The following is a 12,758-nucleotide window of genomic DNA, read 5'->3' as shown; positions in this document are numbered from 1 at the left end:
TTATTACCATTTTAAAACACATCATGCAGACACAATATGACATCATGGATGTTTGGAGTGTTGAAGGTAGTTCCGTCAGCGAGGGCATTCCACTCCGGAACACAGAAAGATGGAACATACCGGAATGTTCAATGATTGATAATATTACATCTCACAGTTAACAAGTTCAGATTATTTCTTGATTTAAAGCCTTTGTCCTTAGATGAATATCCACCATTTTGTCCAACTAGTAGTTAGAGAATAGAATTCATCATTGTTTAGTGAGAATGTGATGTCATATGTTTCTTGATCCCCTAACTAGTGTCAAACTTTCCCAGGTAGGAAGAGAGGGGTTAGGGGTGGATGGGAGAGTGGAGATCCAATGGAGAGGTATCGTTTACCCCCCTGACAGCCCCATTGAGTCTGTTTTTGGGAGAGAGCATGGGCGGTGGCAGTGGGGGTAAATATGGGCATCTCTTCTGATAGGCCACACCCACAGGAAGTGTCACTAAAACACGTTGTTGAACAGATGCATGGACTGCATGATGTAATCATCCTGGACGGGAGGCAGGAAGGGACAAAAAGCATAACGGATAAGAAGCAGATGGAGAGAAGTTTTCATTCTATTTCCATGTATCTCTTTCCTCCTAGAAACCCTGTTGTATAAGAACCCAAAGTGAACCGGAGGGCCTTGTTGTGGTCACAATAAAACCCTTTGTCAGACGTCCCTGTGGTTCTTCACACATTCCTGAATCAGTACCTAGGGATTAGTAGAGGTCATCCAGAGGTCTTTCAGATCCTTGCAGTTTTTTACATGTATTAACAGCTGGAGCTCGTCTGAGCGCTTAGCTGACAATGCGGAGACCCGCTACGTACTTAATGCTGATTGGTTTATGTTCTGCCCACTATAGTGCTGTCTGGTCAGAACATGGTGTTGAGGCCCGTCACTCTACTCTTGATGGTCACCACCACCACATACATGCAGACACAGCTGTTTCCTTTTGAAGATGTTTTATATTATTGTGTGGTTATATTCTCTGGTCTCACACTTCAGTAAGGAACTGCATGTCAAAAGTCTGTCAGCAACACAACACTTCTTCTCAAGACTGAAGATGCCGTGCACTAACTAAAGGTGAGGGGAGGCGCTGTCCTGCAGCGCATCCAAGCACTCTGATTGGTTGGATGAACAGCGGTGCAAAGGGTGATTGACAGGGCTGCAGGCCAGTCAAGTTGAGAGGGCATGCAAACGCACACAGTCATACCATGCCCATAGAGCTCTGGTCAAAGGTAGTGCACTATATAGGGATCAGGGTGTCATTGTAACAGAATGATAGTGGTATGTTGTACTACTACAGACATCAGTGTTTGTGTTATTAAATGTGACTTTGTCAAGTAGTTAGTGTTGTGTTTCACAATTCTATCTGATGTATTGTCAGTTTGTTATGTTGTTATTAGTCCAACATTATTGAGGACATTATTAATTAGGATGGTGCAGTAATGTTGAGATGCCAGTAGGGAGAGCTCTAGTCTAGAACACTGGAACCTTCAGTACCACTTTGATGCAGCTGATGAGGAGTGTCCATTGAATGTGTTTGTAGAATAGAAGGAAAATCTAATGAAAGGTGTAGACCATGAAATGATTACTTACAAGTCCATGGAACTGGCCAACTGTTAGCAGCATACCACCCTGCATCCCACTGCTAGCTTGCTTCTGAAGCTAAGCAGCGTTCACCCTGGTCAGTCCCTGGATGGGAGACCAGAAGCTACTGAAAGTGATGTTGGAGAGCTAGAAGGAGGCACTCTTTCCTCTGGATTAAAAAAATATACATCCCAATGCCCCATGGTAGTGATTGGGGACGTTGTCCTGTGTAGGGTGCTGTCTTTTGGATGGGATGTTAAACGGGTGTCCTGACTCTCTGTGGTCACTAAAGATCCCGTGGCACTTATTGTAAGAGTAGGGGTGTTAACCCTGGTGTCCACTGCTAAAATTCACAATCTGGCCCTCATGCCACCTAATCATGCCCAGATTTGAATTTGCTCATTCATCCCTCTTTTAAATATTCCCCAGATTGTTGCTGTAAATGAGAACGTGATCTCAGTCAACTTACCTGGTAAAATAAGGCTTAAATAAATAATAATAAATATATAGAACTTTGACCTGTTCCATGTAGAACTGACAGGGGCAAGGCAACACATTCTAAGATATTATAAACATTTCAAATAGTAGACTATAGTAAACACATTCTAAGATATTATAAACATTCTAAATAGTAGGTTATAGTAAACACATTCTAAGATATTATAAACATTCCATATAGTAGGCTATAGTAAACACATTCTAAGATATTCTAAACATTCTAAATAGTAGACTATAGTAAACACATTCTAAGATATTATAAACATTCCATATAGTAGGCTATAGTAAACACATTGTAAGATATTATAAACATTCTAAATAGTAGGTTATAGTAAACACATTCTAAGATATTATAAACATTCCATATAGTAGGCTATAGTAAACACATTGTAAGATATTATAAACATTTCAAATAGTAGACTATAGTAAACACATTCTAAGATATTATAAACATTCTAAATAGTAGGTTATAGTAAACACATTCTAAGATATTATAAACATTCCATATAGTAGGCTATAGTAAACACATTCTAAGATATTATAAACATTCTAAATAGTAGGTTATAGTAAACACATTCTAAGATATTATAAACATTCCATATAGTAGACTATAGTCAACACATTCTAAGATATTATAAACATTATAAATAGTAGGCTATAGTAAACACATTCTAAGATATAATAAACATTCCAAATAGTAGACTATAGTAAATACATTCTAAGATATTATAAACATTCCATATAGTAGGCTATAGTCAACACTATTCTGACGTGCTGTTCTGGTCCTCATGCATGTTAATGACATAAAGAGGAAGGAAAGGACAGTTCTGCATCAGCTACTTGTGTTCTGACTACTATAAATATGTATCAACCACAGAACACACACTTACTAGCAGTTCCCACTCACTACCAGCCAGTTGACTCACTGTACAGACCTCTCCCCTTCAGTCTGTAAGTACTCTTGATATCTTGAAATATAGTTGTTTGTTTTTAGCCACAAGTCATGTACTGAAGGGTCTCAGACTTGGAGTGCTGATCTAGGATCAGGTCCTCCTGGTCCATATAATTATGATCTAAATGGGAAAACGAATCCTAGATCCTACTCTGAGACACTTTGGTATGTGTGACTTGCTGTTTAGCATCACAGCTTGGGGATAGGAGTTATCATTCAAGCTGGATGTAACTGCCTTGCTCAAATTGGCAGATTTTTCCACCTTGCCAGGTCGGGGATTTAAACCAGCAGTGTTTTAGTTCCCGGCCCAACTCTCTTAACCGCTATGCTACCTGCCGATACCGCTGACACAGACCATATTACCAAACTATTATGATGATGTTATTTACACACCATCCACTCAAGGCTGTGGTGATGATGTGTTGTTAATCTGCATCCCAAATGACACCATATTCCCTATAGGGTGCACTACTTTTGACTAGAGCCCTACCTGCTGCCCCTGATGGTATGTATGTAGTTATTCACCAGCTATAGAGTGAGTTGTTGTTTATGTTTCTAAGACTGCAGGGTGGGAGATGCAACAATGGCCTTGAGAACAACAGGAAGTGTGTTGGTGGTCTTTCTCTGGTCTGTAGCAGGTATGGTCTCATTCTTATCTTTTAGTTGCCCTGTTTAATAATCTACAGACATTTCTAAAAGGATATGAATCATAATGTTATTCTGGTGTGTTCTGTTAGGAGTCTCCACTTCACTATAAATAGTTATCTTTCACACCTCACTGAGTGATGCTTATCTGTGGTTTCCATTCACACTCAACTCAGCAACTATGGCAACAAAGTGTTAACAAACCCTACTGTCAGTGTGAACCAATAGGTTTGTGCTTAATGTAAGGTGCTTGTGTTGTCTAACTGTGTTTTAGTGGTACTCGGGAAAGATGGCTGGAGTGTGACTTACACCAAGAAGAGTATCTGTGCCTTGAAGGGGTCAACAATGGATATGTCCTGCTCTTACACATATCCCAGAGGTCATACAGTCACAACCACATGGTATAAATGGAAGAGTTTAACTTGGACTCAAATCCAAGATAAATATGAGGATCGTATAGAGTACCGTGGGAATAAGGAGAATGACTGCACCCTGAGAATCACAGACCTGAGAGAGGAGGATTCAGCATCATATTACTTCTCATTTACAACAGGCTCATGGAAATCTGGCTCAGATGTCACTCTCTCTGTCACAGGTTCTGTAATCTGACATAAAGAGTATAGTTACCACTTCTAATGATTTATTACATTTTCAATGAGAACCTTGGAATGGTGCTGACTGACAGATGTTCTCCATTGTTGTTTCATAACTTTCAAAGGCCCCCTGTTTATTTTTATTCCATCCATAATACCTGATTGGTTTAATTACGCTATTGTCATTTACCTTGCATTCAGACCTGCAGGTGAAGATGACTCCTGGAACAGAGGAACAAAGGAGAACACTGACCTGTATCACCACCTGTACTCTGACTGACAAGCCCACCTACATCTGGTACAAGAACGGACACAAAGTAAAGGAGGACTCTTCCAGCCTGTACTCAGACTACTTTAGTGATGCAGACAGTTACTCCTGTACTATAAAATACCATGAGGATCTCCTCTCTCCTGCAGTGTGTGAGTCTGGACTTTTACATTAAGATGTTATATAAATGCAGTTTAGTTCAGGTTGTGAGACTAATGTCAATTAATCAGTAAATATGGATCATTATTTAATAATTTGGGTTTTCACTACTGTAAACAGTAACTGGTTTTCTTCTACTTTACAAACAACACCAGTAGATATTGGTAGATATTGTAATTTAAGATGTATACAAGGTGTTATATGGTATTTTTGTCTTTCAGGTAAGAACTGTTGGAGTGTGACTTACACCCATCAGAGTATCTGTGTCTTGAAGGGGTCAACAGTGAACATATCCTGCTCTTACACATATCCCAGGTATCATGAGATCAAAAAAGCTTTCTGGTTTACTAAATGGTCTGGTATGGATGCTGAAGATCTGAGCTCAGTGCCAGGGTATGAGGGTCATATAGAGTACCTTGGGGATAAGGAGAGTGACTGTACCCTGAGAATCACAGACCTGAGATTGAGTGACTCTGCTGGGTACATGTTCAGATTCATAACATCTGGAGGAAAGTTTTCTGGCTCACCTGTCTCCCTGACTGTCACAGGTAATCTGTCACTCATCTCACATCTATAACTGTAATTACCTTATTAAGGGCAGTCATACAGACACAGTAGTGGATGGATGTGATGGAAATATACCAAATGTAGTATTTCACATAAGAGGACATATATAGGAGGAGAATAATGATTTGTTTCCTTTAACTCTAGATGTTGTGTTGGAGATGGATCCTACATCTGTGTCAGAGGGGGAGAGAGTCACACTGAGATGTCACACCAAATGTACGCTGGACCCAATCACAGCCTACAGTTGGTATAAGAATGGACAGCCTATACCAAACAGCAACACCTACTCTCCTGTCTATAGCCTATTCTCAGTCAGCAGTGAGGATACAGGCAGATACTCCTGTGCTGTAAAAGGCCATGAGGATCTCCCCTCTGCTGAAGAGACTCTCACTGTCAGATGTAAGTACATGGGGTTTAAACCTTTAGCTTGCTATATTAACATTACAGTGACAGATATTAGCTCCAATGATCATTTAATTGATCATCTTCAATAAGAGGATGGATCTAAAGGTCATTGTGTGGAAAAGTACATTTGTGGAAAATGTATATAATATTTTTAACTGACCTAATTTGTAGTCTTACTAAATCCATTGTCTTTTACATCAGATGGACCAAGGAACACCTCAGTGTCAGTCAGTCCCTCTGGTGAAATAGTGGAGGGCAGTTCAGTGACTCTGACCTGCAGCAGTGATGCCAACCCACCTGTGGACAAATACACCTGGTACAAGAAGAATGTAACCTCACCAAAAGCATCAGGACAGAGTTTCAGCATCACTAACATCAGCTCTGAGGACAGTGGAGAATATTACTGTGAGGCCCAGAATGGAAGAGGATCTATGAACTCTACAGCTCTGATGATCATTGTAGCAGGTAAAGTTACATCTTCAATACTTCAATATAAAACTACATGTTTCAATCTGTTAATCACTATACTTTGTCTTATTACACCTTCGTTTATAACTATACATTTGGTTATAAGATCCCTTAACAAGTATTGCATTAATGTCCTGTATTATAGTTTATTTTTAGTTTATTATTTCATGCCATGTAATTCATATCATCCATATGTTATTATAGTGAAACAGACCTCAGTTATGACTGCAGCTGTAGGAATCATAGTGGTTGTTCTGGTTCTCATCCTCTGTCTCTCTGGACTCATGTGGTTCAGGTGAGTTAAAATGCATATTATTATGTTCATTATTTAAATGTTGTGCTCTGATTTATTGTTAACTTCATTCATTAAGTCATTTATTTATTAATTAATGTGTAAAACAGGAAGAAGGTTTCCAAATCCACCTCTGACACAAGACACACAGCAGACGATGGACAGGTTAGTCTGTTGGAATCAGAAGATGACTGTGTATTCTTTGTGGAACATTTCCTTCCTCATGTTGTCTGTCCTCTCTTCCCATCAGGGAGACTCTAGTCCAGTGTATGACAACGTCTCAAGCGTGGCCATGAGCCCCACAGACAACCAGGATGACATTCACTACGCCAGCGTCCACTTCTCTCACTCCAAAAAACAGGAAGTGCTTCCGTACTCCACTGTCCAAATGTCTCAAACCCAGAAACAGGAAGAAGATGTCCAGTAATCTGCTCTGAAATTCAACCGCCCCACTGCTGCCACCTGGTGAGCTTAACTGCATTAAGGTCATTCACATGCTGCTGCTTATTGTAGGAGATGTCATCAATATGTAAAACAGTTGACCCCTAGTGACCACTAGAGATGTCATTTCCTAAAACTACCAACCCAACAATGGACATCTCAATACAATTACTATGCCATGTCTATAATGAGGTAGTGATGTGATGATGATTTTTCTGCCTGTGTTCCAAATGGCACCCTATTCCCTATTTAGTGAGCCCTATAGGCCTTGGTCAAAGGTAGTGGACTATAAAGGGTATAGGGTGCCACCATTTGGGATGCATTCTTTGTTTCATTTCTGTTTCTCTCTCCTCAGACCCGCAGCAGCACAAGCAGCCGAGGAGGACCCCTCTGTGCTCTACAGTACAGTAAACATACCCAGAACCAAGAAGACCTGAACATAACATACCCAGAACCAAGAAGGCCTGAACACAGCAAACCCAGAACCAAGAAGGCCTGAACACAGCAAACCCAGAACCAAGAAGGCCTGAACACAACATACCCAGAACCAAGAAGGCCTGAACACAACAAACCCAGAACCAAGAAGGCCTGAACACAACATACCCAGAACCAAGAAGGCCTGAACGCAACATACCAAGAAGGCCTGAACACAACATACCAAGAAGGCCTGAACACAACATACCCAGGAGTCCTGAACACAACATACCCAGAAGGCCTGAACACAACATAACCAGAAGGCCTGAACACAACATAACCAGAAGGCCTGAACACAACATACCCAGAAGGCCTAAACACAACATACCCAGAAGGCCTAAACACAACATAACCAGAAGGCCTAAACACAACATACCCAGAAGGCCTGAACACAACAAACCCAGAAGGCCTGAACTCAACAAGTTAAACCAAAACCTTGTACACTATATATAAAAATGTATGTGGACACCCCCTTCATATTAGTGGATTTGGCTATTTCAGCCACACCGGTTGAATTGAAGACACAGCCATGCAATCTCCATAGACAATTGGCAGTAGAATTGCCTTAATTAAGAGCTCAGTGACTTTCGACGTGGTACCGTCATAGGATGCCACCTTTACAACAAGTCACATTTCTGCCCGTCAACTGTAAGTGCTGTTATTGTGAAGTGTAAACTACTACGAGAAACAATGACTCAGCCGTGAAATGGTGGGCCACACAAGCTCACAGAACGGGGCCGCTGAGAGCTGAAGCAGGTAGTCCGTAAAAATCATCTGTCCTCGGTTGCAACACTCAGCACAATAACGGTTCTTTGGGAGCTTCATGAAGTGGGTTTCAATGGCCGAGCAGCCCCACACAAGCCTAAGATCACCATGTGCAATACCAAGCGTCGGCTGGAGTGATGTAAAGCTCGCCGCCATTGGACTCTGGAGCAGTGGAAACACATTCTCTGGAGTGATGAATCACTCTTCACCATCTGACAGTCCCACGGACGAATCTGGGTTTGGCTGATGCAAGGAGAACGCTAACTGCCCCAATGCATAGTGCCAACTGTTAATAATGGTCTGGGGCTGTTTTTCATGGTTCGGGCTAGGCACCTTCATTCCAGTGAAGGGAAATCTTTACGCTACAGCATACAATGACATTCTAGATAATTCTGTGCTTCCAACTTTGTGGCAACAGTTTGGGGAAGGCACTTTCCTGTTTCAGCATGACAATGCCCCTGTGCACGAAGCGGGGGTCCATACAGAAATGGTTTGTTGAGATCGGTGTGGAAGAACTTGACTGGCCTGCATAGAGCCCTGATCTCAACCCCATCGAACACCGACTGCGAGCCAGACCTAATTGCCCAACATCAGTGTCCGACCTCACTAAGGAGAAGCAGAAGCAGGTTCTTAATGTAACTGTCTGGTGAAAATCTCCCTTTTATAAGTTAATATTCTGTTATCTCATACCCAAATGAAGTTGTTGACTTGTCCTGTACTCATATTTGTGGCCAAAGCATGAATTGGAGAAAAAACACTGGCCAATCAGCGGTCTAGAGGAGGATGAGCTGGCCAATCAGCGGTCTACAGTACATTAATATTGTTTTATGACCAGTATACGCCCACACCATTCTGTTGTTGGGGTACACCCACAGCTTTCTGTTGTTGGGGTACGCCCACAGCTTTCTGTTGTTGGGGTACGCCCACACCATTCCATCACAGAAAAGCTGCTTTTTTAACATACTTAATTATAATTATTTAGTATGAAAACTATTTCACTTATATTGTAAGTAATTATAGGTCATATTTCATAGAAATCTGGAAACACTGGACAGTTACTTTAAATTGTGATGATTTAGATGTCAATCAAATCATGTCATAAATAATCATATCTTATAGAATCATGCTGAAATATCACACTCACGGACGCACGCATGCACGCTCACACACAAACACACAAACCCACCTTTTGACAGGACTCTAGGAACTCTTCAATGGTGACCACTCCGTCATTGTTCTTGTCCATTTTCTGACAGAGTGAGACACAGAGTAAAGGATTAAAGGTACTGTAACTTTAAGGCTGAGTCCCAAATGGCAACCTATTCCCTGTAAAGTGCACTACTTTGGCTTTTTAATTGTGAGAGATAGTCGTCGTGCCTACTCCTTACTAAATAGCTTGGTGAAGAATTTGTTTAGAAATCTGATCCTAGATCTGTAGTTATGTGTTACTTAGAAGAAGTTGTTGACATGCTCCTTGGCGGTGTCATTCTGCATACAGGGGTACGTACACGTTCCCATCTTATCATGGAGCGCATGATATCAGTCATCTCCTGGAATGCACACACACACCACAGGAAGTTGGGGAGAACAGACATGTGGTACTGACTGGAGCTTAATCAGTGGAATGGTATCAAATACATCAAACACATGGTCTCTAGGTGTTTGATGCCATTCCATTTCCTCCGTTCCGGCCATTATGATGAGCATGCACATGAACACACAGTCATACACATGCACACACATAGACACGCATGTTTATATGTGCCTTTGCTGATCATTTGTTAGCATGACCTGGCTAGCCTGCTAAATGTTTGTAGCTCACCGCTAATGATAATGCTAAGGCTACATGGGGGCTGTTCAGTCTGATCTTTGCTGAGTATTTGTTAACATGACCTAGCTAGCTTGCTAAATGTGTGTAGCCCACCACTAATGATAATGCTAAGGCTACATGGGGGCTGTTCAGTCTGATGTTTGCTGAGTATTTGTTAACATGACCTAGCTAGCTTGCTAAATGTGTAGCCCACCACTAATGATAATGCTAAGGCTACATGGGGGCTGTTCAGTCTGATGTCTAGCCATAAATGTTCATTGATATGTGATTCAGGAACTGCAATATTATATTATGTTTAGCTTTTTAAATGTTTAGCTTTATAATGTTCAATTGAGAACATTATTTATTGTATTTGTGATGCAGTAGTGTGAATATCTTTCGGCCTAATTGTCTTGTATAGCATTGTGTGTGTAATTTTACATGGTTAATTCTATTTCCATGTATCTCTTTCCTCCTAGAAACCCTGTTGTATAAGAACCCAAAGTGAACCGGAGGGCCTTGTTGTGGTCACAATAAAACCCTTTGTCAGACGTCCCTGTGGTTCTTCACACATTCCTGAATCAGTACCTAGGGATTAGTAGAGGTCATCCAGAGGTCTTTCAGATCCTTGCAGTTTTTTACATGTATTAACAGCTGGAGCTCATCTGAGCGCTTAGCTGACAATGCCGAGACCCGCTACGTACTTAATGCTGATTGGTTTAGGTTCTGTCCACTATAGTGCTGTCTGGTCAGAACATGGTGTTGAGGCCCGTCACTCTACTCTTGATGGTCACCACCACCACACATGCAGACACAGCTGTTACCATTTGAAGATGTTTTATATTATTGTGTGGTTATATTCTCTGGTCTCACACTTCAGTAAGGAACTGCATGTCAAAAGTCTGTCAGCAACACAACACTTCTTCTCAAGACTGAAGATGCCGTGCACTAACTAAAGGTGAGGGGAGGCGGTGTCCTGCAGCGCATCCAAGCACCCTGATTGGTTGGCTGAACAGCAGTGTGAAGGGTGATTGACAGCGCTGCAGGCCAATCAAGCACACACACACAGTCATACCATGCCCATAGGGCTCTGGTCAAAGGTAGTGCACAATATATGGATTAGGGTGTCAGTGTAACAGAATGATAGTGGTATGTTGTACTACTACAGACATCAGTGTTTGTGTGATTAAATGTGACTTTGTCAAGTAGCCAGTGTTGTGTTTCACCATTCTATCTGATGTATTGTCAGTTTGTTATGTTGTTATTAGTCCAACATTATTGAGGACATTATTAATTAGGATGGTGCAGTAATGTTGAGATGCCAGTAGGGAGAGCTCTAGTCTAGAACACTGGAACCTTCAGTACCACTTTGATGCAGCTGATGAGGAGTGTACATTGAATGTGTTTGTAGAATAGAATGAATGACATCGTGGAACTGACCAAATGTCAGCAGCATAGCCCCCTGTGTCCCACTGTTGGCTTGTCTCTGAAGCTAAGTAGGGTTGGTCCTGGATGGGAGACCAGATGTTGCTGGAAGTGGTGTTGATGGGCCAGTAAGAGGCACTCTATCCTCTAGTTGTAAAAAATATATATTCCCAAAGGGTTGTGTTTGGGGATGTTCAGGGTGCTGTCATTCAGATGGGACATTAAATGGGTGTCCTGACTCTCTGTGGTCACTAAAGATCCCTTTGGCATTTATTGTAGGGTTATTAACCCTGGTGTCCTAGCATAATCTGCCCCTCATGCCACCTAATCATTCCCAGCTTCTAATTGTCACTTTTAACTATTCCCCAGGTTATTGCTGTAAATGAGAATGTGTTCTCAGTCAACTTACCTGGTAAAATAATATATATATATATATATATATATATATATATATATATATATATATATATATAGACCTTTGACCTGTTCCATGTAGAACTCAGAGGGTCAAGGCAACACATTCTAAGATATTATAAACATTCCAAAAAGTAGACTATAGTAAACACATTCTAAGATATTATAAACATTCCATATAGTAGGCTATAGTAAACACATTCTAAGATATTATAAACATTCTAAATAGTAGGCTATAGTAAACACATTGTAAGATATTATAAACATTCCAAATAGTAGGCTATAGTAAACACATTCTAAGATATTATAAACATTCCATATAGTAGGCTATAGTAAACACATTCTAAAATATTATGAACATTCCAAAAAGTTGGCTATAGTAAACACATTCTAAGATATTATAAACATTCCAAATAGTAGACTATAGTAAACACATTCTAAGCTATTATAAACATTCCAAATAGTAGACTATAGTAAACACATTCTAAGATATTATAAACATTCCAAATAGTAGGCTATAGTAAACACACTGTTTCCATGATTTGAATTTGATTTAATAGGATCCCTAGAAGCAGACACCAATGGCGACAGCTAGTCTTACTTTGTTCCGACACCTAATATGATTCTGTATGTAGTCAATGGAATAAAATAAAAATTGTCAAAGTCTTGGCCATTTAAAAATGTGTAGCACACTCAAATTAAGAAAGGCAACTAGATATGCAGTCTGTTGTACATTTTCTATTGAAATACAGTAACACCCCTTTCTGACTTGCTGTTCTGGTCCTCATGCATGTTAATGTCTTAAAGAGGAAGGAAATGACAGTTCTGTATCAGCTACTTGTGTTCTGACTACTATACAGGGTCGAAAATCTGATATCAACTTTGGAGGGGACAATTACATGAAATTTTCTCAAGAGCAATTCCTGAGGGGGACACCAAAAGTAATGCTGTAACACATAGCCTA

At 40.6% G+C, this 12,758-nt stretch overlaps 1 protein-coding gene across 2 annotated transcripts in view; it reads left to right on the top strand.

Annotated features, from left to right (window-relative positions):
- LOC106591235 (sialoadhesin) overlaps window positions 1-8,387 on the top strand; it is a 608,384-nt gene extending 599,997 nt beyond the window's left edge. Inside the window, exons 1-11 of one of the 2 annotated variants that reach the window (XM_014182453.2) lie at window positions 2,989-3,067; window positions 3,629-3,706; window positions 3,988-4,308; window positions 4,508-4,726; window positions 4,955-5,281; window positions 5,445-5,699; window positions 5,907-6,170; window positions 6,378-6,468; window positions 6,576-6,630; window positions 6,716-6,930; window positions 7,262-7,346. In XM_014182453.2, coding sequence (XP_014037928.2) covers window positions 3,652-3,706; window positions 3,988-4,308; window positions 4,508-4,726; window positions 4,955-5,281; window positions 5,445-5,699; window positions 5,907-6,170; window positions 6,378-6,468; window positions 6,576-6,630; window positions 6,716-6,892 — 1,764 coding nt within the window. In that variant the 5' untranslated portion in view covers window positions 2,989-3,067; window positions 3,629-3,651 and the 3' untranslated portion in view covers window positions 6,893-6,930; window positions 7,262-7,346. Of the gene's footprint in view, window positions 1-2,988; window positions 3,068-3,628; window positions 3,707-3,987; window positions 4,309-4,507; window positions 4,727-4,954; window positions 5,282-5,444; window positions 5,700-5,906; window positions 6,171-6,377; window positions 6,469-6,575; window positions 6,631-6,715; window positions 6,931-7,261 lie in introns of those variants that run through there. The other variant, XM_045708873.1, reaches the window with a different exon arrangement.
- The last annotated feature ends 4,371 nt before the right edge of the window (window positions 8,388-12,758 follow it).

Source organism: Salmo salar, chromosome ssa02 (assembly GCF_905237065.1).
Source record: "Salmo salar chromosome ssa02, Ssal_v3.1, whole genome shotgun sequence".
Taxonomy (NCBI): Eukaryota; Metazoa; Chordata; class Actinopteri; order Salmoniformes; family Salmonidae; genus Salmo; species Salmo salar.
This window is presented reverse-complemented; position numbering and strand designations above follow the sequence as displayed.